Raw genomic sequence first — 26,466 nt, forward strand, 5'->3', positions numbered from 1 at the left:
CACAATTTTTCAGAACAATTGGGGGAATGCCATCGGGGCCAGGAGACTTTTTTGTGTCTAATTGGGACAGTATTTTTCTGATTTCATCCTGGCAAAAGGATATAGGGAGCATTGTATGTTGGATATCTGGAATGGTTGGGGGGACATTTACCATCGTCAGCTATACATGCAGTTGAAGCAAAGTGTGAGGCCAGAAGATTGGCTTTTTCTGTGGGTGCTGAGGCAGTAGAGCCATCAGGGTGTGATACAGGTGGGAAATAGTGTTGGACAGAAGTTACGGCCAATTGCTTTGACAAGAGACCAAAAGGCTCGGTCAAAAAAAAATTAAAAAAGTTATATGCCATTTGTGAGCATTGTTAAATGATAGTCACTTTAGAATCCTGGTAGTGTCATTTAACAGCTTATATATATCAAACTGATGGACAGCATACTGATTTATCACAAAATTTGAGAGATTTCTATGTACTAACTTTTTGTTTTAGCAACTGGTTAGCAGTTGATAAGTTTTTTATAATACTTTTAATTCATGCTACAAATTCATGCTACAAAACAGTAAAAGAAATAATAAGAAAAGAAAAAGCAATAACTAATTATATGAAGAGCCAAAAGCTTCAATCCGGCGACTTGAAATTATTTAAGTTAAGGGATATTACATCCCATATTGTTTCATAGCCGAATAAGAAACTATATAAAGTTCGGCAAGTCCTAGCATAAGCAAATACCTGGATAGTCCATATGGTAGTGCAACATGGGACAACTTATAGTAAGGGTGGTGCAAGCTCCGATCACTGTTCTTGGTATTTACTCATAATGTGAAACTCAGCTCCTAGGAGCTGTATTACTGTTCTACATTATGAGAGAAGGTCACTACCCAGACTGGTTTCACCTTTATTGAGGTCTCATCAGTGAGTAGGTAGACCTAGATAATACCAAGTTGTAGCAAACAGAACTTACATACCCTACTATAATTGCCAAGAAGGTGTCCTAATAAAATACTAATTATATGAAGAGCCAAAGGCTTCAATTCGGCAACTTGAAATTATTTAAGTTAAGAGATATTACATTCCATATTGTTTCATAGCCGAATAAGAAACTCAAAGAGTTTCATGCCGAATATAGAAACTATATAAAGTTTGGCGAATCCTAGCATAAGCAAATATCTGGATAGTCCATATGGTAGTGCAACATGGGGCAACTCATAATTAATTTCAAGTCGCCGAATTGAAGCCTTTAGCTCTTCATATAATTAGTAAGTTATTAGGATACCTTCTTGGCAATTCTTATAGTAGGGTATGTAAGTTCTGTTTGCTACAACTTGGTATTATCTAGGTCTACCTACTCACTGATGAGACCTCAATAAAGGTTGAAACCAGTCTGGGTAGTGACCTCTCATAATGTAGAACAGTAATACAACTGGGGGCTGGGGGTTTCACATTATGAGTAAATACCAAGAACAGTGATAGGAGCTTGCTCCACCCTTACTATGAGTTTCCCCATGTTGCACTTCCATATGGACTATCCAGGTATTTGCTTACGCTAGGACTCGCCGAGCTTTATATAGTTTCTATATTCGGCATTAAACAATATGGGATGTAATATCACTTAACTCAAGTCACCAAAATTGAAGCCTTTGGCTCTTCGTATAATTAGTAATTTATTAGGACACCTTGGCAATTCTTATAGTACGGTATGTAAGTTCTGTTTGCTACAACTTGGTATTATTTAGGTCTACCTACTCATCGATGAGACCTCAATAAAGGTTGAAACCAGTCTGGGTAGTGACCGTCTCTCATAATGTAGAACAGTAATACAGCTCCTAGGAGCTGAGTTTCACATTATGAGTAAATACCAAGAACAGTGATCGGAGCTTTCTCCACCCTTACTGTGAGTTGCCCCATGTTGCACTACCATATGGACTCTCCAGGTATTTAGTTTCTTTACATAATATTGTTTCATAGCCGAATATAGAAACTTTATATAGTTTCTATATTCGGCTATGAAACAATATGGGATGTAATAACCCTTAACTTAAAAAAGAAAAAGCAATAATATATTTATTTACTTAAGTTTCAGTAAGGAAATACTGTGAGTAGACATATTACTAACTATTATAATAACAGAATTAACTCACGTAAATTATTCTTTATTCGTAGAATTTTCACCGAGTATCACAGGCATCATCAGTGCAGGTACAAGGCTAATTAAACAATAACTGTTATATTCACAAAGCGCCACCTAAGTAGCTAAGGTTAAATTTCCTAAATTTATTTAATTATTATTATTTATTTATTTATTTTATTTATTTTTAATAATTTAAATTTAATTATTCAATTATAATAATTAAACAAATTTTTTTCTTTTTTTTAATATTATAAATATAAATATATATATATGTGTATACAATTATATGTTAGGAAAGATTTGCTGCTTTATTATTATTTATTATTTTATTATTTTATTTTATTTTATTACTTTATTATTATTATTATTTAATAATTAAATAACTAAACAATTAAATTTAAATTATTAAAAATAAATAAATAAATAATAATAATTAAATAAATTTAGGAAATTTAACCTTAGCTACTTAGGTGGCGCTTTGTGAATATAACAGTTATTGTTTAATTAGTCTTGTACCTGTACTGATGATGCCTGTGATACTCAGGTGAAAATTCTACGAATAAAGAATAATTTACGCGAGTTAATTCCATTATAATAATAGTTAGTAATTTATTTACTTAATTGCTGATATTTTGTTGGTTTTATACCCAGTATCTTCAGAGCACAGATAGTTTGTCACAGTATAAAAACAGCAATTTTAAAAAGTTTCCATTATTAACTAATTGTAGCTGTATGCATAAATGTAACAAAGTATTTCTACTCTTAAGATGCTGGGCATAAAACCAAAGTATCTATTTTATTATTGTTTTGTGTTGTGAATTAAAATCATAATTAAAAAAAACCTCCATGCAAATGTCAATTTAAGAACCTTACATTGACTTTCCTTTCTCATCTGTCTTCTTTAGGAAACTTTTGCAGACTGCTAAAGATATAAAGATAATTTTTGTAAAATAAAATATATGCAGAATAAATTTTCATAAGAGGATTAATGGGTAATTAAGGATTAAGTTGAGAATGATTTTATAAAGATGAATTTAAATGAAAATTAATTTAAATTTGTATGTGTATAAATAGTATTAAAATGATTTGTTTTGTTCATTAGGTTCATGCAGTGGTTGGAGTTCTGTCTGATGATACAGATCCCATGGTTACAGTAATGAAATTGGAAAAAGCCCCCCAGGAAACCTATGCAGATATTGGAGGACTTGATCAACAGATCCAAGAAATAAAGGTCAGTACAATCCAAGCCCTTCCCCATATAGCAAGTAATCTCCACATAACAGGCCGCAAAACTATAGAACATTAATGCTGTTTGTTTAGAAGTTAGGAACACGAAAGGAATTTGAAATACACTGCTTGGAAAGAAGTCAACAGACTCTGTTGTGGAGGAACAATTATGCTACATTTAATGGTTAGAACTTAGAAATCCTTAGTACATTTTTTTTTATTTAATATATATATTGATCTCCTAAACGAGATTTTTTGAAAATATTTTTTATTTTTTTATTTTTTATGAAAAATTGCAAGTTGTAGTTGTTTGAGAATGCTTCATGCAAACCAATTTTTGCATATTTTATCTAAACAAAAAGGGCTAAGACCACCACATTTAGTAAAATAATGTAACTTAATCCTAATTTAAGAACTATAAAGGTTTACCTCTCATGCATTTGGGAACTAAAATCAAACTTTTGCATATTCTATCTAAACTAAACGAAATATATTCTCTAAACATATACACAATACAATTCTATAATTCAAACTGATGTGTATTTTATCTAATTTTGTGATAAAACTTAGAGGGAAAAAACTAAATTCTGGCACTTGTTAAAATCATATTAAAATCCTGTTAAAGTATGCTTTGGTATTCAATTTCAAAAAATAAAAATGTGTAAAATACCACCTACAACAGAACTTTATTCTAAGCCATTGGTTTTGAGTATGTAATCTTTGCTACCACTAAATATAGTTATTATTCTAGATAGATTAAGGTAAAAATATATGCATATTTTGAGGGATTATACCAGTAAATTCAGTTTACTATAATGAATAGTTTTAACTTTCACTGTTCACAGCCACAAGCTTAAAATAACTGTTTGCTATGGGACTTTTCAGTAGTTTATTGCATCACACCATTTTACTGAAGATTTGTTCACTGTAGCATACATCCCCTGTATCCTGAACACTGTTCAACCTGAAGTGGTTGATACTTATCTTTCCTAACCATCTTTCTAGTTTCATCAAAAAACCTCTAAACACAAGTCACATGCCACAATCAAAGAGGACCATCTTTATTTGGTACTCCATACTAAAGAAAAATGGTTACATCAGAACTCTTAATAATATCTTGAGTAAACCATCACAAGCTCCAAGACAACAACCAGACTACTACAGAAGTGCAGTTTCTTTACTTTATATCAAAAATATTACAGACATAATAGCAAAAGTCCTCCAGAATGTAAGTTGAAAGTTGTCTTTGGACATCTACAAAAAAAGTCTTCACTATGTTTAGATCTCCAAAACAACCACATCAACCTATGAAGAGACCAGGCATTTATAAAATCTATTGTAACTAAAGTCTTTACATTGGTCAGATGAGACTGAACTTTCACACTACTAACAAAAACCATCAAGTTAATTGGCAACTCATGAAAATTCTACACATCAGATATATTACTTATATAGGTAAATTTAAGGAGACTAGGGAGATGATATGATGTCCGACCCATTGCAATAAATCCTGATCTTAAATCAGCTCTGGGCAGCATACCTAAGAGATCTACGTATTGATGAATTTGACTATCAGACAACGCCTGCTATATACTGTAACAATGACTCATGCTTATGAAATCTTGTTCTTACGTTCAGCATCTGTTGCATGTTGATGAATTAAAAAATGGTTTACTACACAGACCAAACTTAAACCGCAACGACGTTCTTACTATTCCTAAAGTATGGGAAATTGTCATACAAATTTGTGTTAAATATTTTTTTTTTTTTTTTTTTTTTACTTCTGTAGCACGTCATGCACGTTTAATGAGATTCTATTGTAATCATGCGCCCTAACTGTATGTTATTCCTATATTGTTTAAAACTACTGTACTGATGATGTCCTAAGATACTTAGGATGAAATATTTACAATTAAATAATTCTCACTGTGTTTAATACGTGTGTTTCTTTTAATTTTAATTAAAAAATGATTTGTAATTTAGAAATCTCTTTGTTACCTCCTTGAAATCTCCTCTATGTTATCATCAAATTCTTGACATGTATCCTCAAACAGGATATGATTGTACTACATGAAAAAACTTACATTACCACTAACTTCCTATCTGCAATTTTCCTCCAAATCAATCTGTTACCTGTCAAGACTCCAACATTATCAGATCTTATATTTCTGTCTAGGGACCACGAGATGGCAGCACTTGTTGAGCCGTCTCTCTTCACTGCATGCTGCTCAAGAGATTGAACTGCCCACTCAGTCTCCAAAAGTTAGACTAGACAGGGCTAAAATGTCCTCACCTACTCTCTATACGGGAATAAAAAGACATTAGCTGATTTTTTTTTTTTTTTTTTGATATATAGATACTCTAAATTGGTGTCATACTTTGTTTTACTCTTTGAACCACTTTTATTCTAAAATAATTTTTCACCATATAGTTCTACGAATTCTTTCACATTATTTTTGTGCTTTCTTTGTTTTCATTTTGGCCTGTTGATTCACGATTTTTTAAAGCAACTTCCACTCACAAAATGTTATAAGCATTTAGTACCTTAGTACCATGAGTAGGCTAATTATTTTATTTTTTCTATTTTTATGTGACTTACACATACACGCAAACACACTGTGTGCACATATATATATATATATATATATATCTCATCTCATCTTCCTTATACCCTCTTTTACCTTGCGGTGTCGAGGGTCCATTGATCATCGGACCTTACTCCGTTTACAGGATAAGGTGGCCAGCCTTATGCCCTGGTGTATCCTATGGCCTGTAGTGTTGAGTTCTCAAGGCCAGTTTGCCTGCTTTGCAGGATGAAAAACCCCAGAATAAACTGGGGGAAAAACCCTGCTGTCCACGCCCAAGACTGGCTAACTTGGCTATGGCTGAGGAAGATCCTTTAGCTCCTCACGTCACCGACGGGAATCGAACCTAGGACACTCCTTCCCCAGGCATATGGTTGCGAAGCGCATAGCCACTAGGCTAACTGCGCGGACAATATATATATATATATATTTTTTTTTTTTATTTTTTTTATTTTTTTATTTTTTTTATAACATAGTTTAGAAACCTTTCTCTAGAGACCAAATGTGGAACTTATCCAATCAACTTCAGGCTTCCAGTAAGTGGGGAGGTGGTCTCATACTGGACAATGAAATTCACTTCCCACCAAATGACAGTTACAAGCATCCATGCTCATGATATGATTCAAATCTGCAGCCTGTTGAAGGGTAGATGCACTAATCACTTACCCAACCAGGAGCATTTAATTTCTTATTCTTAAATTATCTAGTTTAAGTAACTACAAGTAAAATATAAGAGAAAAACAAATGCATTGTACGTTTTGTTATAGGAATCTGTTGAACTTCCTCTTACTCATCCAGAATATTATGAAGAAATGGGCATTAAACCCCCAAAAGGTGTAATTTTATATGGACCACCTGGCACAGGTAAATATTTAAAATAGTTTAAAAAAAAGTTGTGAAATAATGAAGACTGAAAAATTACTGTCTTTTTTTTTTATCCTGAATATTTTGATTTCTTATAACTAAAAACACCTCTGCAAAGTTATTTTGATAGTGATAAGAAATCAACTTGATATTTAAGCTTTTTCTTCCTCCCATCTTCCCTTTCATATTAAGCTTGATGATATGTCAGGGTAAAATAATTTGGCTTCATAGAAACCTGATGCTTCTTATGATAGAGCAATTAATTATGTCTGCTATAGCTGTCAATTGTGTGTTCTTCTGGCCAGTTTGTCTGTTTTGCAGGATGAAAAACCCAACTTTCCAGGAAAGGGAGGGGAACCCCTGTGCACCTCTGCATGAGACCAACTTAACTCATCTTCAGTTATAAAGATTCTTTACATCCCTGATAGCATTCAAACCCAGCCAGGAGCATTTAATTTCTTATTCTTAAATTATCTAGTTTAAGTAACTATAATCGAAATATAAGAGAAAAACAAAATGCATTGTACGTTTTGTTATTGGTCTTTTGATTTTTCTTCATGTGAGATGTGAATGCACTTATTCAGACTCATAGCAGACCATCTCTGGAAATGGAAGTAATTCTCCTATCATCATCGCAAATGAATCCAGGTTATTTATCAATAATAAGACTGTTAATCCCTACATGAAAAGGAAGATGGGATGTGATAATCATGAAACGGATATGTTAAAAAAACAAGTGTTGTTTCTCAGAATTTGCAAACAAGTAGTGAACTTCTCTTCAAATGAAATTTGTACTGTAGAATAAATACATTTTTGGAAGCTGTATTTGAGTAGCATATTTTGTGTATTATATTTATTATAGTTTTATCCTCATATGACTTAGGTACACAGTGAGTGTCCATTATTTAATCCCTCCCCCTATCCCAGTTATCTGATGCCTAAAATACACTATCTGATCAAAAATACCTGGTCGCCTGCTCATTCTAATATGGGAAAAAAAAAAAAAAAATCAGCGAACGCCTTTTTATTCTCATATGGTGAGTATTCGGTGACTAGACTTGAACTCGAAGTCTATCTTCAGACAGTTTAATGCTGAGGAGGACAAACATTACTTCCATTGAGCTGCACGATTTCTAACATGAAAGCTATTAATATAGAGTTGGTTCACCTTTGCTGCTATAATAGTCTTCAATCTTCTGGGAAGGATTTCCATTAGATTTTGGTATGTTCCTGATTAATTTCATTCCATTCTTCCAGAAGAGCACTAGTGAAGTTTTAGCTCATGACATGCAACCTAGCCTGGTTTGCAATTAGCATTCCAGTTCATCTCACAGGTGTTTGATGGGATTGAGATCGGGCCTCTGTAAAGGCAGTCAAGTTATTTGGCACCCATCTTATCAAACCATTCCTGCACAGACCTTGTGTTGTGGGTGGGGTATTGTCTTGTTGATGCAGAAAAGGGCTATAACCAAGTGTTAAGATTCTCCATCACTGGAACTAAGGAGCCAAGCCCCAAACCATGAAAAATAACCCCAGACCATGTTGCCTCCTCCACCAAACTTCACAGCTGTTACAGCACATTTCGGCAATTAGTGTTTTCCAGGCATCTCCCAAATCTAGAATCATCTGTCAGGTGGTTAAGTGTGATTCATCACTCAGGGATGCATTTCCACTCCTCCAGATGCCAATTACAGTTAGCTTTGCACCATCCCACCAGACATTTTCCATTGCCCTTGCTGATGTTAAGTGTGTGTGTGTGGTTGCACAGCCATGGCAACCCATGTTTTTCAGCTCCTGACAAACAGTTGCAAAGTTGCCATTCTATGACCATGTCACGTTGAATATCATTGAGCTTTTCAGTATAGCCCATTTTACTGTTAACGTTTGTCTATGAAGATTACAAGACTGTGTGCTGTGTATAGCCATATCCACTGCTTCAAGTGAGATAATTTTGATCAGATAGTGTATATAGGCCATTTATGCTGTTTGTTCTGTGCTTAACAGAAGTAGCATACATGGTGTAATTAATGTCATGGGTTCATTAAATTCACCTTTACTTGAATAAAATATTATTTTTGTTGGCCTTCTATCAGGTGAACTTAAGTTTTTAAACGATGGCAACACAAGGGTTCATGAATTATCAAAATTTGTACTTTATATCTAACTTACATCAATGCTGCCACCATGCTTTCAAGTTGTTTATGATTAGGGGTGGGATGGGGAAATCAGAAAAAAATTAATTTTTCATAACTTTATTAATCTGATATGACTCTCTTGCATAAATAAACAATTTCAACGTTTGCAACACTTTAACAGTGTTTGTTTATGCAGAATTCTTATTTGGCAAATATTGCAAAAACAGAATTATGCAGTTAGATCAAGTATTATTATTATCGCAAAAAAAAAAAAGGTTAAAGGGAATGGATGAACCTCGGATTATAGCATCCTGCAAAAGAACTTAGAGAATCAATTTTTAAAATGAATCAAGAATTTTTTTTCCATTAGGGTTCAGTGAAAAGTCAAACAATTTGCATATAAGGTTGAAAATTAATTCGTAATATGGATATGATAATGAGGTTGAAAATTTTCATATTGATTTTTTTTTTAATACTTGACTAAATTAAGAAAGCATTCTAAAAACAAGTGACTTTAACAGTTAAAATACTTTCATGACAACAGCGGATTTTTGTTCATCATTTCAAACTGAAAAGCATCTTTGATTATGATGTTATTAGGTGCATTTTGCAAAATCCATGAATACCCATCAATAAGCAAGTTATTCTAAAATTTGAATGAATTTAATATAAATTTGGTATTTAGAATCTTAACAAATTTGTCAAGCTATTCCAATTCTTGGTTCATTTGGACCATTATTTACCCCTGTCTTTGTGCACAAAGACGGATAAACAGCACAAAGCTTTGTGCTACCTTTGTGAAGTCCTCCTTTAATATAGTGATTTCCTTATTCCCTGATATAACATGATGTATAGAAATGTAAGACATGATAATTAATAAATAACATAAAATGGATTTACCTTACATATATATTTATTTATTTTAATTTATTTTTTTTATCTTATTTAATTATTTTTATTTTTTTTAGATCTTGTTAAAATTAATTTTACTAGAACCTTAATATAATTAGACCATGATTTTGTACATCATGTACATGTAGTTCACGTGTCATTCTGTTGAATATACCAGTTTCTGTTCTTGTTGTTTAATTTGAAAGTCATACTAAAGATGCCCTTGATACTAGGGCAGAAATTTTATACTAATTAAATATATATATAAAGTAAATCCATTTTATGTTATTTATTAATTCCCCATTCCCATTTGATTTTTTTTCCACTTTGTTTCACAATTGAAGCTTGGTGAAAAAAAGCATAGCAAACCTTTATAACAATAATACGAGGTCTAGCAGAAAAGTAATGAAACAAGATTTGTATAAAATCATGTATTCAATTAATCATCTGATGCATTGTGGTATGTTCAAATTAATTTCCTCTCCCCTTGCATGAAATGCACCAATTCCAGTGTTCGTTCCATGCGTTATAACAGGATTGAAAGTCCTCCTCTTCTGTTAGCTCATCTATGGCCGCTGTCTTAACTCTTTGGATGTTTCTACAATCTCAAAATGGGTACCTTTTGAGCTTTTTTTGGGGGGGGGGTCACAGAGACAAGTCAGATGAGTATGGTGGATGATGTTCCAGTATTGGAATGCATTTTTTTGTCAAAATACTTGTGAATTTCCAGGGCAGAGCAAGAAGGTGCAGTGTCTTAATGCAAGATTCAATTAATTGCAATCTCTGGATGAACCCATAAGATATATTTTTTAACTCTTCAAGGATTTCTTTGTATTAAATTTGATTGACACTTGTTCCAGGAGGTCTTTGTTTGTTCTTGTAAAGGGCTTCCCTGCATGTTGATCTTCTATGCTTTCTCACCTCCAAAAACATCTTGTGCCACTTGAGCACATGATAAAGAATCATTACCATATGCCTGCTTAATTTTATTGAACATTTCGATCAAGATTTCACTTTTCCATTTTTGGGACAAACACATCAGATATATACTTACTCCAAAAAAACACAATCATTCGACAGCTTTTTACCTTATGATGAGAAACTGATATTGCTGGAAAGAGTGGAAATCATTCTAACATACGACATCATCGGTTTGACAGTGTTGCAAATTGTTATGATAAAAAAAATGTTATTACTTTTTTGTTAGACCTCATATATTGGTATAGGAATTATAGGAGGCAATTAGAAAAGGTATTGGGGTGATTAGAAAAAAAAATTGACTAAAAAATGTTCTTCAGAGGACAATTACTAAAGAAAGGTTGAGAAACATCGCTTTAGAAGCTGACTAAAGTCCTACATAAAAGCTGTTTTTTCATGGAATGTTTGTATAATGAAAGGTGTGAAACTTTTTTGCATCATCCTAATCAAAATAGATCTTATGGGCTAATGTTATCTATCTCCATTATGGGAGACAGATAACACAGCTTGTCTGTCCTAGTTCATTTTTTTAAAACCTCATTAGGACTTTAGCATAATTGAATCCAATTTACATTATTGACATTTTAACTCTATGTTCACATTGTCGAATTTTCAATTATGTTTGCTGGTGTTCAGCATTTAAAATAATATTAATGTTTTGGCAAATATTTTATATGAAATAAATTATTTCATGTTTTTCATTGTTATTTTTCAGATTTCATTGTATTTTGTGTGACATGGTATGTGGAAGGCAACCTTCCTAATCATTGTTATTTATTTAACTAGAATGAGCTATATGCATGCGCATGTGTGCGTTTTTTTTTTTTTTTTTTTTTTTTCCCTGGGTGGGAAATCTTGATTCCTTGCACAGAAGATATACTAATATTGGATTCACCTGAGAAAAAAAAAGTCATAAAATATTCCTGTAGTAACTAGAATCAAACTTGTAAGCCTTTTTCAACATAGCATTGTGTAAATTACCAGCTAGAAGGAAGTTTTTCTATAGTTGATATTGGAATCTTTTTCACAAATTATGTACTGTCACTACACATTCCAGATAATAATCTTCCATCCCTCATTCATTTAATACACTGCTGACCTGGATAGAGTCTCTTCTTTCCAGCATTCAGGCTACTAATACCCTGTCTATTGCAGTATAGCAACATGAATAATTACCATGTTTTGTATCTAGAGCAAGATTCTTGAATGATCTATCCCATCTAATGCTAAAATGATATAGGTTTACAGCCTTTTGTAGATGTCACTTCACATTCATGTGAAACTGATTTAGTAATATTAGTTGCTAATGAGTGAGCAATCTTATTTTAAGTCAAGATATTTTACAAGAGACTGTTTATTCAGTTTTGCTTAAATACAAGTTAATGATAATATGTATAAAAATGCATATATAATTTTATAGATTTTAGTAAAAATTTGTTAAATGGAATGGGAAACCTTTTTTTTATGAACTCATTTCAATAGTAGGTCTATTTTTGGGTGTCATAAAAATCAGTATAGTTGATGAATTTCCTTTAGTATGGTATTGATTGCTATGGAGCTTAGACCGGGACTTTTTGATGGTTTGTATAGTGAGTTTTATTTTTTTATTTTTTTATTTTTATTACTCCCATATATGAAAGAGTACATGTCCTCTGGCAATTAAATGCTATGTGTATGATGGGGTCAAAGGCAAGGTAATTTGTTATTCTTCTTGAAGAGCTGGAGGTCTATGGGAAAGGTTCTTCCACAGAACTGAGAATGAAAGTAGCAGATTGGTGAGTTAGCAATTCAACTTTAAAAGAATGTTGGGCAGCTTCTCACTTATATTAGTGGAGGTTTTGTAGAAATATGAGACATAATAGATGCTAGTTCTGTTGAACAGTGCCAATGAAAATATTGGTAGAAGGGATACAATGTGAAAACTGATGAGACAGTGACTGAAGAAATAGTAAGGGATCATCTTGTTGGAGGATTAATGGAGTATGTACAGCACTGGAAAATGATTAAAAGACTATTTTCATTCTTTTAATATTTATCTGTTACTGACAGATCTTCACGTAGTAAAAACACTTATAACATGCACACAAAGGAACACAATACTAAATGAAATACTGTGAGTGGTGAGCTATAGAAATTTTAACAAAGGACTTACATCATCGAGCAAAAAAAAAAAAGCCGTATTTCACACAAAAACTTTTATTAATACAGCTTGTGTACAAATTCCAATCAAAAAGTATGAGAGGACAATCAACCTCTAAAGGCTATTATTTTTAAACAAATATTTCATGATCTAAACATGAAATATTTGCACACAATCAACTGTGTTAATTTATCTTACATAAGAAAAACATTTTTTAACTATCAAAATATAATAAGAATGAAATCTTTTATAAAACCTTTGATTGGCTACTGGTTTTACCATACGATTGGCTACCAGAAGGGAGAAGAGTAAAGATAGCACATGCGCTTTTATTTTCAATCTCGGGAGCATTTGTTATAGAGGAGTTGAAACAATAATTCCAAATAATCTATACACTGCTGAATAGGCTAATTTTTGTTAGGTTACCATATGAGTTTGTCGCTTAATATGTTTCAAAAAAAAAAATTTTTTTTTTAAATAAAAAAGTAAACAAGAAGAATAAGGGGCTTGCAAATTTGAAAAATTTAACAAAGGGCTCGTGTGAGCCCCTTATAGCTCACCACTAGGTGTAACACTAGCCCTATACAGGTGGGAGTGCCCTCTATGGGTGTTTGTAGGAGACATATGTTGTAAATTGAGCCATGTGAAGATTATCATCATCAAATTCCTGATATGTACCCTAAGGGAGTGTACAGGATTATTATGGTAGTACTACATGAAAAAGTTACACCATTACTAACTTCCAATCATTAATTTTCCTCCAACTTAATCTGTTATCTGTCAAGACTCCAATATTATCAGATCTTATATTTCTGTCTTTTAATGCATTTTTTACTGTATCTGTCCATCCACATCTGGTCTTTCTCTATTTTTTTTTTCTTTTTCCTGATAACCTGGCAAAGAACAATTGTTTTGCTAATCTTTTCCCTCCTATTCTCTTTAAGTGACCATATCACCTGAGATTAACTCTACTGACACATTCCTGAATGCTAACAATGGCAAATTCTTTTCTAATATCCTCATTTTTAATGTAATACCACATTGTATCCTGCCATCTGTTCACTCCACTAATCCTAGAACCCTCTCATCAGAGATCTCCAGTCTTTGATTGTGTTTTATTTCTAACCCTGCTCTTGGATCCATAAGTTAAATTTGGTTTGAACACAGTTTTGTAAGCTAATTTAGTGTTTTGACTAATTCCTTTCTTATTCCATATAAATTTATTCAGCTAACTTCCTACCATACCACCTTTACTACACTACTCAAAACAATTAGGTGAATATTTTGGTTTTCTTGTAAATTATAAAGTTATAAAAATAATTTACAAATGTAACACCTTTATTTTAAAATATTGTTAATATACAACAGTGTAGAACACGCAACTGTGTACAAAATCATGTTAAGACTTGTCAAAACGATCACTTCAAGAGCTTGAAATTGCTGTCACAGAAGAGTGGGGAAATATTATTATTATTATTATTATTAACAATACCTCCAGGGAGTCCAAAGACTCATCGAGGGAAGGTACCTGACAACTCTCTGTCTCCATCACTCCACCAGCTGCAACTACCTTCTACATCTACACCAGCGCTATCTACTGTCGACCACCACCACTAGTATTTAAACAGACAAACATCCATGCCCATGGTGGGATTCGAACCCGCAACCTTTTGGCTGGAGAGTGGATATGCTAACCACTCGGCCAACCAGGCCGGCTATCCCACAAGAACTGCTTTATCATCTTATCCGGCCCATGCAATCAAGATGTACTGCTGTTTTGGCTGTTAATGGAGACCATACGCCCTATTAAAAATTAAGAAAAGCGTTTTTGGCTATTCTTGTTAAAATTATTTCACGCTAAAATGTATAATTTGTTAAATTTGTAATAAATGTAGATTATTTAAACAATATCTCATCAGTTATACATTATCCATAAGTAAGAAATATTTATTCATGTATAAAGTACCCAATAGTTATATTTATTTGCAGAAATTTATAATTATCCGACAGAAACTAAAATATCCCCTAATTGTTTTCAGCAGTGTAATTCTGTTGTCTATTTCCATATTTAATTTACCATCTTCACAAAGTATTGTGCCTGAATAGCTGAAATGTTTTACTTGTTCTATAGGTTCACCATTCAGGATACAGTTGATGTTTTCAATGTTTCTGCCTACTTTCACTTCTTTTTCTTTTTATTGCTGATTTTCATACCAAATTTATTACAACAGTTATTCAATTTAGTCAGGGAATCTTGCAGACGTAGCAGATTTATTCCAAATTATAACATCTGCATAAAGTAAACAACTAAGATTAACAATACCAATTTTTGATATCAGACTTGATTCCACTTTCCTTCATAATGTGATCCATATAGATAATAACAGTGAAGATAATGTGCACCCTTGTCACACACCTGATTTTACCTCAGACCATCTTCCTGTACCTTCTTCAATTCTAACTGCTGACTTACAGCTTAGAGACTATTTATTGCTTGATATAATGTTCCATTTATACTATATAACTGTAATGTTTTGAAGAGCTTTCTTCTTGGCACCTTGTCCTATGCCTTTTCCAGATCAACAAAATGTAAATACAAATCCTTGTTATTTACCCAAGATTTCTCTACTATTTGTCTCGAAGTGAAAACTTAATCCTGGCAACCTCTATTTGGCCTGAATCCAGCTTGTTCTTCAACAAACTTCCCTTCCACAATTTTTCTTGGTTGTTTCTCAAGTATACTTGCACATAAATCTTACCAAGAACACTCAGTAGGGAAATATTTCTGTAATTCTCACATTGTTTTATTTCCCTTCTTACTGGAATTCAACCCTCTGCCAGGTTTTCAGAATTATGCAATGCAGCTACCTTAAAACTTGTATACCTCCATATTTTAGCATTTCAGATTGAATTTCATCTACTGAAGCTGTTTTTTCACATTTTAGGTTTTTGATGTCTTTTTTCTACTTCAAGTATGGATATGTATTCCTGACTGCATTCCTGTTGGAAGTTATCTTCCATCTTGCTGACATTTGCTTTTTTTTTCATTTAGCATTCTTTCCAAGTAATTATCCTAGACATCTAGAATATCTTTATCTTCACTTTTCATGTTGCCTTTATCATCTCTGATTCCTTTAACAGTACTTTTTCCTGCATTTCTAAGCTTTTTCAATAATCTCCAGAATATTGTGCTACCTTCCTTATATTCATTTTGTATGTTCTTACTAAATTCTTCTCATGACTTTTGTTTAGCTAGTTTTACACAGTGCTTTGCTTTCTTACATTTTTATCTGTATTCTCTAAGAATATAGGCTGACTTACTTGCCAGGAACTTTCAACATGCTTTCTTCTTTTTCATTCATTGCCTCTTTTACTTGCTGAAGCAATCAATAGTTTTTCATGGTTTGCCATTGAATCGCCAACATTTGGTTCTTGTGTGTTCAAATTCTTTCCTTTTTTTTTTTTTTTTTTCAATGATGTTTGCATATTTGAGTCTACAGTTCACCTCTGAAAGCTACTCAACCTTGATTCATTTTAAAACTTTCTAATCCATTCTTCTTTTCACTATGAAAACCTCCTATTTCAAATCCTATGTATACTTTTTGTCCTAAATCAGTTGGTTCAGATCGCTATCAATTATAACATAGTCAGTGAGACTTTTCTTATTTCTTACATCTTCTGTTTATGTGAATTCATGCACATTTTCATGTTGGAACATGGTGTTAGTAATAACTAATCCATGTCCTGAATAGAAATCTAGCAGACATTTACCATTATGAATTGATTTGCACTTTTCTCCAAATTTTCCCAAAATGTTTCTATATGCCTGGTGATCATTTCCTTCTCTGCTGTTTAGATCTCCAACAAGGACCAAGTTTTCCTTTTTCATTGAGTCAGCTGCCCTCTCTAATACCTAAAAAAAAAAAAAAAAAAAAAAAAAAAAAAAAAAAAAAAAAAATCTCCATTTCTTCCTTGATAGAACCTTCTGTGGGACCATAAGCACAAATAATCCAGTTCCCCATTTTGATATTTACCCACATCACTCTATTTGATATTGCCTGCCATTCAGGAAGATTATCCTCATATGTAGCATTGAATACTATAGCTACTCCATCTTTTCCCTGATTGTTATTGTTGGTAAATTAAAGATGCCAAGAAATTATATTCTTGGTTTCATCCTTTATCCAAGTGTAAGCAAACAAAGTTTGTGCGTGAAGTCGCTTCACAACTGTTATTGCCTGAATATAATATTTGTATTTGTTGCTAAGAAAGATCTCACTTGTTTTTGTCTGATTGTTTCACTCACACCTATTATGTTGATCTGGTACTTTCCTATTTTTCTGGTAGTTCCATTTCTTTTCCATTGATGCTTCTTATGTTGATAGTACCAATCTTAACTCTGTTGATGTTAAGTTGGGATGTGGTCTGGTATTTTTTTTCCTGTGACTGATTTTTCGCTGTTCTTTGTGGTTCCTTGACAAAAACGATGGAGACCTTGTTTCACCAGGTGACACCTCAGCCTGCATGAAATTCATGAACTGTTGTATCATCTTTTACATTGTGGTTTAAGTCAATAAGAATACAGTTTGGTCTGCTAAATCCCAAATTGCCAGCCCATCCTCCTTCGTTCAGTGTCTGGCAATATACCTGCAGAGTTCATCACGAGATGGTGAGGATTGGACATTAGGTCAGAAACCCTGGTCAGTTCTCCATATTCCTTAAAAGACTATGTTCAGGTCTCCTAATAGTTATACAGCTTTGACACTTTAATTTCAGAATTTAAAACATTTGATTCAGTTGATTTCTGAGGGCAATTGCAGGTTCCAAAAGCAGTCTTTCTTTTCTAAATTTACTGTAAAGGCGAATGGTGGTTGTTTTCCAGATGATCCTATGAGTGGTATTGAATGCATTGGATACCAATATCTAGCAGGTATCTAGATCTTTTGCATGGAAACAGTAATCTGCCCATGAAAAAAAGAGTAAAATTCTAGAAAATGTTTTCCTGTATGTTATGGTTATGATAGTATCAAAGTACACAAGACTGTCAAAATGGCTGATGGGAGAACATTCCACTAGAGATTAAACTTTGATGAAATTGTGATCTAAATTACCAAGAGGAGTGGTCACTTCAACAGTATACCTGGAAGAACTGGTTAAGAAAAGATCCACAATGTTGTGTAGGTGGAGACAATTGTTATCAATTCTCATCACAAATGAATGATTTGCTTTAGTTTATTGCTTACAAAAAAAAAAAAAAAAAAAAACATCTACGATTGGAATTGGGGAAAAAAAAGGAGCTAGTTGGAGTTATGGATGCTAAAATCACTGAGGTGGATGACTTCACTATTATGAAATTTTGATTGGGAAATTAAGTTTCATGGATAAGACATTGAAATGGTTGAGGTAGTCAATGAGCAATATAATGAGGCAAAAAAATAACTACAGATCAAAAAAAGTGAAGATTCAAAATTACTGTAAATTTCTAAATAAGTTGTAAATTTCTCTATTATAAGATAATTTGGCATCTATTTCTTTTTGGTCATTTAAGAACTACAAGGTATTAGGATCCACACAAACTAAAAATATGTAGCATTAAAAAACTAAAAACACTTAAAATCTCAAGGATTTCCAGATTCAGTATGTTGTCGATTGAATGAACCTCCCATGATGAGTCTGCTAACTTCATGGAGGCTGTGATGATAATATAACATGTTCATGTTGAAAGCAAGACTGTGGATAGCATGTGCATGCACCACACTGGCTGTCTGCATTGTGGAAGACTGCCATTAAATGGTGTGTAAATAACCTAAATGGATTGAGCAATTTTTTTTATGATTTGCCTTTTTATTTTTTTTTTTTTGTCCTTTCAAGATAATTTACATAAGTCAGGGACTGCCTGTATATATTCCTGTTAATATTATGATGGAGGTGGTGACGGAGGAAGTGAGAGAAGAAGCGTCTTGGGCTTTGTTGCATGCAGATGACATCGTGCTGTGTGCAGAATCAAGAGAAGAAGTGGCAGCCAAACTGGAAAGTTGGAGGAAAGTACTGGGAGAGAGAGGTATGAGACTGAGCAGAAATAAGACTGAGTATATGTGTTGCAAAGTGGATGGCAGCCAGGCGACAGATCTGGAGCTGGAAGGAATTGTCATCAGGAAGGTCAGTGACTTTAAATACTTAGGTTCAACAGTGAAAGAGGATGATGAGGCTGAGAAGGAAGTGGGATGAAGGAACTGGAGAGAGATGGCTGAAGTGCTATGTGATAAGAGGGTGCCGATCAATCTAAAAGGCAAAATTTACAGGACAGTAGTGAGACCAACTATGGCCCTGGAAACTGTGGCCCTGAGGAAAAATAACATCACCAGGATGGAGGTAGCGGAGATGAGAATGCTTGGGTGGATGTACGGTGTGACCAGAAAGGATCATCTGAGAAATGACTATGTAAGGGGAACGGTGAAAGTTATGAACTTAGGAGTAAAGATACAGGAGGCAAGGTTGAGATGGTTTGGTCATGTGATGAGGCGGGAGGAAGAGTATGTGGGAAAAAAGGTCATGCAGATCGATGTGCAGGGGAAGAGGAAGCGCAGACAGCCAAAGAAGAGATGGAGGGAGATGGTGGAGGAAAACTTGAGGGTGAAGAGCTTGGATGTGGCTACAGCCCAAGACAGGAAGTTGTGGAGGAGACTCACCACAAACAGCAAACCTACTTAAGTGGGAAAAGCTGCAGAAGAAGAAGGGACTGCCCATATATTTATTTATTTTTCCTGCTGAAACAGCATCAGTGGTATTTATAATGCACATGCATTCTGGTAAATAGATTTTTTTATTGCTTTTTTTTTTCTTACGTTTGGATGGGACTTATATAGTTGATATTCATTATATAATCTGTTTATTTGTTTCAGGCAAAACATTATTGGCTAAAGCTGTAGCAAATCAGACATCAGCCACCTTTTTGCGGGTTGTAGGATCAGAACTTATTCAGAAATATTTGGTAAGTTTTATTTTTAAAATTTATTTACATAGTCACATATTTACCTTTATTGAATTGGATGAAGTAGTTAAAAACAAATATTATGTTATACTTAGTATTAAAATTAATAGGCCTTATATTATGTATATAATTTATATTACCAAAAATTTGCGATCTTATGATGCTAGGCTGTTTTATTCTAGTAATTCACAGATATATATCACTGGGATTTTTACAAATAACATTCCCCACTGCTGTTTATCTGACTAGGTGATAGAACTGAAGTTCTGACCCATCATAATGCGAGTCATGCCGAACTTTAAAGTCAAAGTCTGCAACAACCAAATTCTCTGCATAGCATCTGCACACCATCTAATAATCTTTAAACTATGAAACTGGAGAACAGTACCTCTGCTGTAGACACATCTTAGGGTGCCTATAGCAGTGAAGTTGTCTCTCATCGCAATTCCAACTGGCTTTCCTTTTTCCATCTACATTAATCCAGTAGGTAGGGATGCTGAGGCATTTTCAATTAACAGTGATTTCACATAAATTATTCACATGCCTATGAGAATACCAGATAATTCTAACCACTCTCCAAACATTCTTGATCTCTACCTAACTAATAACTCTCCTTAAGTATATCACAGATATTGTTCAGCCCGTGTAGCTCAGTGGATGTGGCGTTTGCATACCACGGCGCTTGGCCGCACAAAGGAAGACTTGGTTTCGAGTCTAGTCGGCGACTAGAGGAAATTTTTCTAAGCCTTTTTTCGACCGGTTCCCGAGTTAGTCGATCTCTGGCACGGGCAAGCAGGTTTTTCCTCCTGGAAACTCTGGTTTTTCGTCCCGTAAACTCAAGAAAAGCGACCGTAGAACCCACATTATTTCAGACATTAAATATATTGTGTTAGGGACCACGAGATGGCGACACATTTGAGCCGCCTCTCTTCACTGTGTACCGCTTAATTAGTGATAGCCTTGGGCCATCTATCTCTGATCGGTACCAGTGGAGATTGAACTGCCCACTCAGTCTCCAAAAGTTAGATAGGGCTAAATGGCCTCGCCTACTCCCGTATACGGGAATAAAAAGGCGTTAGCTGATTTTTTTTTTTTTTTAAACAGATATTGTTTGTCCTCTGCACAGTTCAGATCACAACCCTAAATGTTGTTTTCTTCTCCCATATAGCAAACTCACATACTACCATCATCATTGTGCTTTGTATCATTATAAGAATGCCAAGTATGATGATCTTTAGAGTTTTATGCTACATTTTTACATTTTCTTGGGTGAATTATTCTTTTAGTTATATGATTCAAACACGTGCTCTGAATACATAACTTAAATAAGTCTTTTAGATATGGAAACATTTAGAAAAAAAGATTTATTGACCCCCATATATTTCATTACTTGTTACAAGGATATCAGAAAAGATTGAAAGGAATGACAGGAACAAATAATAAGGAATGGTAAAAAGGCATTTAACTACATGGGCATCCATATGGATTAAATATATCACTCCTCATGAATTTTGCATCCGTGATATTTCAGTGTAATATTAATGGTCATAGAATTGTAATATGCACTTTACATCCTTAGCAACTTTGACCTGTATATATGTCAAGGTCAGTTGGATAGTTAAAAGTGACATATATCTCTAGCTATGTGACTGAGGCATAAGAAAGAGAGCATGCCTTTAGGGTTGACTGGCAATAGTGAACAGTTATGAGTATCTAATATAAAGAACATATACATTGATTAACAAAAAAATTAATGAGAGTTAAATGGTGATTGCTTTTGAGAATTGGGATATAGGAATGCAATTTGAATAGTTCAGATTTAGGTGTTTCACATATTTCCAGGAAGAGCTTATCAAATTTGAAATGCATTCAAGTGGAGTATTGTAGTTTGGTTCATGTAACTATTGTCAGTGGTATTGAGATGCATGGCCATGTTTAGAAGTGCACTGGAACCAAACTGGGATATTTCATTCAAGTCAATTTAAATTTGGTCATCTTTTCTTTTAAACTTGTTAAACATTTTGTGTTCAAATCATAATAAATCAGGTTGTGTATACCTGTTTCCAAGTTCAATATAGCAATCATCTTCAACTGTCGGTACTTTTTTTTTTTTTTAATTGATGAAAAACTGTTTCCCATACTTTTTTTTTTTTTTCCCCTGAGCTTTGATATTGCATTCTCTTGTAGCTGGGCTTTGTAAATCTTGAGTCATGGTCAGACTTGCAGTAATATATATATATATATATATATATATGTGTGTGTGTGTGTGTGTGTTCATCCTAATTGGACAGGACTTCTTCGTGTGTAAACATATAGGCTGCAGACAAAATGCTATGGACTAACAAAGGTGACAACTATTATGCAGTTATAGAATAATGTTATTTTAAAATATTTCTAATTGTATGTTGCATTGTTCAGAATGTATGTGTGTTTATGCATTCACATGCATATATTTGGTTAATGAAGGCTAGGATGTATTCAGATAAGTTGATACTTGGGTTAATATTTTTTAGGCTCTAATGCCATTTCCAAAGATTCCTAGATTTTTCTCTCCATTGTATCATAGTAAAAGTGTAATAGTTCTGGCAAGAACTATTACACCATAACATTTGATGATGCATCTTGTAGGTCAGCTGAAGAGATCACATATGATGACAAAGCTGAGGCTTCACTCCTATTGTATACAATATCTTGATCATGTTCTTCAATACATTGTTCAATTGAATATATATTCAATTGGACAATTGAATATATATTTTACTTCTTATATAATCCTTTCTCATGTTCCTGTAACAAGCAATGAAATATTACAGGCAATGAATTGTGTTACATATATTAAACTGTTATTAATTTTTATATTTATTTCTGTTACACAAGTTTCTTTAAAAAAAGATTGACACTATTCTCTTCCCCCCCCCCTGCTATTTATTCTGCAGCGTGGAAATTATCTCATGCTCTCTCTGTTTTAAGAATAGCTGCAAAGCTTTGCATCAAATTAATGTCCAGTTGTTTTTTAATTAATGGAAAAATCCATGAATGTGCCACCAGGAAACCTATCAACTAATAAATGATCAGAATGATGTATTCAACAAATCATTTATTCAAGACTAATCATTCTTCCTTGGGACATGGAAAGATTGTGACAAGGGGAGGTCTGACAACCTTATTAACTTCAGTACTTGCAAAACTAATCTTATTTTGGACATATGAAAGAAAGAAAAAACTTTTCTTTTAAGTTTAGTTTTGAAACAACTAAATTTCTGGGCAAGATTAGATTTCTCTTCTTCGGATAATAATCTCCAATCTTTTTTGGCATAAATATATTGCAAGTGTTGTCTTCTCAGCATTAATGTGATCAAGGTATTATTGCTTCCAAACTCAGTTTGCTGAATGTTAATGCTAAGCAAATCAAAAATCTGTCTAACCATCAAATACTTCGCTCCCATTTAAGGCAATCCCTTCATGAGCTCCCTAAAAATCATTGACAGCATCAGTACACTTTCTTTTAGTTATTCAGCTGCTGCTAATATCATAATACTCCTGTGCTCTCTCTCTCCTCAAAATCTGTAGAGTGATATTTCGAGGAGACTGGAAGTTATTCAGTGATCTTTCACAGTTCCACTACAAATTCATAAGAACTAATTTTTCTTCTTCTTTGTTCTCTCTCTCTCTCTGCCTCCCTTTGCTAGATTAATTGCTAGAATACAATTTGCAAGTCAAATTCATTACCTACAAATTTTATTAAATTTGCTATAGGTTCAACAACCACTTTTGTGATTACCATAAGAGATTTTTTAAAAAAGGCCATTTATACTTTGTCTAGTATGAAAAAAAAAAAGAAAGTAAAATAAAATAAAAATGCTTAGTAACAAAGGTGGTCATGACAGTGTTTCCTTATCTATCATAGATTCATTAGTAGCTAAGCGGTAAAATCTGTATTCTATCTCCAAATGTTTTAGGGAAGTGGGGAGTAAACATGTTACAAGGAGTAATTATACAATAAAATGCAAAATAAAGATAGTTATGTGTCTTTAATGCATAAAAATAAAGAAGAAAAGAAAGGAAGAAAAGTTATTTTTACAAGATCTTGAGCTCGGGTCCTAAATTTGTTATACACATACACAGGACTAAATTATACATTCAGTAATATTTGTGAGTTTATAACTAAGTGACTTAGCCTCATTTTTAACTGCAGATATTTTCATATGGATAATCTGTAGGTTCTGCTATTGTTCTTATCTAGCACAAGACATTTCCAACAGAATAAATTGATAAATTTTATTTGCACTATGGAAAATTACAGGTCCAGATTTTCTTAAAAAATGCAATGCTGCTCGATATTCCTACTTTAAAAAAACTAGGTCTCTTCCTAGTTATACAGCTTTGACTCTTAAGCATCCATCATATGTGAGTTGGATAACAAAATTAAAGTTATTACTTAATATAGAAGCTTACATTTGGGATGTTTATAATCATGAATTATTGGATATTTTTCTATGCATTTTTAAATCTTCAGTTATAGGGTTTCCTTAAGCTATTTAATAAGAAGGTATTGGGTTTGTATAATAAGAATTCTCACCCATAAATTAGAACCTAATTTGCAATAAAAAATCTAATGGTTTGATACTGTGCCTACAGGAAAATCTTATCTTTAAATGACTTAAATAATAAATTGTATATGATAAATAAATAAATCCTGTAATGCATTTTTATTCCCTAAAGAGAATGACAAATTCTTTTAGCTCTAACTTTTTTAATTCTAAGCCAATCTCCATCCTTAGTTGTCATTGAGGTTGGCTATGGTTGCTAGTGATTCATGTTATTCATAAACCCCCTAATTGGCACTGTCTGAAATACAGTTCAATTTTCTGAATTGAGTATTAAAAACATGAGTTTCCTAGAGATGTGCTGGCTTGCATCAAAGATTTGACTAACTTGGGAACCAGATAAAGAAAGGTGTCAAAACCTAGGACAGTGTAGCATCATGGAATTAAAAACATTACTACAAGGCTACCCAAGCATTCTTTAATACTGACAAATGTTTTGAAGCAATATGGGTTTTTTGTGATGCTAGATTTCTTGTTGAAAATAATATTCTGAAGTGGCTGAAGTTATTTATATTGTTATTATTTATATATAATAATGTATGTGGTTCTCAGGCCACATACAAGAGAGGTCCCAAGATCTATGACAACAGTGCCATTTGTGGGCAAATGGTTAAAAGAAGAAAGCAATTAGTTAATGTGTTTCTTGAAGACACCTGAGGGTTGTATTCATTGGGGGAAAACAGGATCCAAAGAGTAGGAAATGAAGGAGGTGGAGAAATTGATTCAGTAAATGTTTGGATCTTAACTACGAGGGTGGGCTGAAAAGTTCTCGGCCTAACAATGAAAAAACGAATTTATAATTCCAAAATAATTTTTATTTTTCAACATAATCTTCCTTAAGACTAATACATTTATTCCAGCGATGCTTTGGAATTTATAATTCCAAAATAATTTTTATTTTTCAACATAATCTTCCTTAAGACTAATACATTTATTCCAGCGATGCTTTGGAATTTATAATTCCAAAATAATTTTTATTTTTCAGCATAATCTTCCTTAAGACTAATACATTTATTCCAACGATGCTTTAGCACCATTATCCCACCCCTGTAGTGGTTCTCAGTAAGATCTGCAAAATACCCCTCTACAGTGCAATCACCTCTTGATTCAAAGAAAAATGCTGACCAGCAAGGAAGAGTTTTAGTTTTGGGAAGAGATAGAAATCAGAGGGAGCCAAATCTGGGGAATAGGATGTTCCAACAATTCATAGTGTAGATCCCTTAATTTTCCCATTGCCAAAACACTTTTGTGGACAGGTGCATTGTCCTGATGAAAGATGATTTTTTTCTTCTGCAAACTGGGTCTTTTCTCATTAATTTTTTCATCTAGTCTGGTTAAAAGATTGGAATAATATTCCCTGGTTATTGTTTTACCCTTTTCAAGATAAGTAATAAACAAAATGCCATCGCAAAACCGATGCCATGACCTTTCCTGCTGATGGAACCGACTTTGTCTTCTTTGGTGCTAAATAACTGACTTCTGTCCACTGTTTTGACTGCTGTTTGGATTCTGGTCTGTAATAGTGAATCCAAGTCTCATCCATAGTAATAAATTGATGCACAAAATCAGTTTTATTCTTGTTAAAATGTTCCAAGCACTGTTCAGAGATTTTCATGCGAGTGCGTTTTTGATCTGCTGTGAGCAAGCGCAGCACCCATCTTGCAAAGTTTTTTCATTTGCAATTCTTCATGCAAAATATATCCTACACGTTTTTTTTGAAATGCCTATAGTCTCAGCAATTTCACGCATTTTGACTCGCCGGTCATCCAATACCATATCATGCACTTGATCAATGATTTCTGGTGTTGTTACACTTTTTGGATGGCCTTCACATGGGTCATCTTCAAGGCTGGTACAGCCATGTTTAAACTCGGCAGCCCATTTCTTAATTGTTGAAAATTTCTTGCTATTCAAGAAGTTTATCTTT

The 26,466-nt window shown here is 33.4% G+C and overlaps 1 protein-coding gene across 2 annotated transcripts in view; it reads left to right on the plus strand.

Moving 5' to 3' along the window:
• Positions 1–26,466, plus strand: part of Rpt2 (26S proteasome regulatory subunit Rpt2) — a 201,932-nt gene that overhangs the window by 122,812 nt on the left and 52,654 nt on the right. For both annotated transcript variants that reach the window (XM_090399687.1, XM_090399686.1), the window contains exons 6-8: positions 3,224–3,352; positions 6,701–6,797; positions 19,844–19,932. In XM_090399687.1, coding sequence (XP_090255813.1) covers positions 3,224–3,352; positions 6,701–6,797; positions 19,844–19,932 — 315 coding nt within the window. The remainder of the gene's footprint in view (positions 1–3,223; positions 3,353–6,700; positions 6,798–19,843; positions 19,933–26,466) is intronic.

Source organism: Typopeltis vanoorti, chromosome 10 (assembly GCF_054136105.1).
Source record: "Typopeltis vanoorti isolate ZY-2024b chromosome 10, IOZ_Tvanoo_1.0, whole genome shotgun sequence".
Lineage (NCBI taxonomy): Eukaryota > Metazoa > Arthropoda > Arachnida > Uropygi > Thelyphonidae > Typopeltis > Typopeltis vanoorti.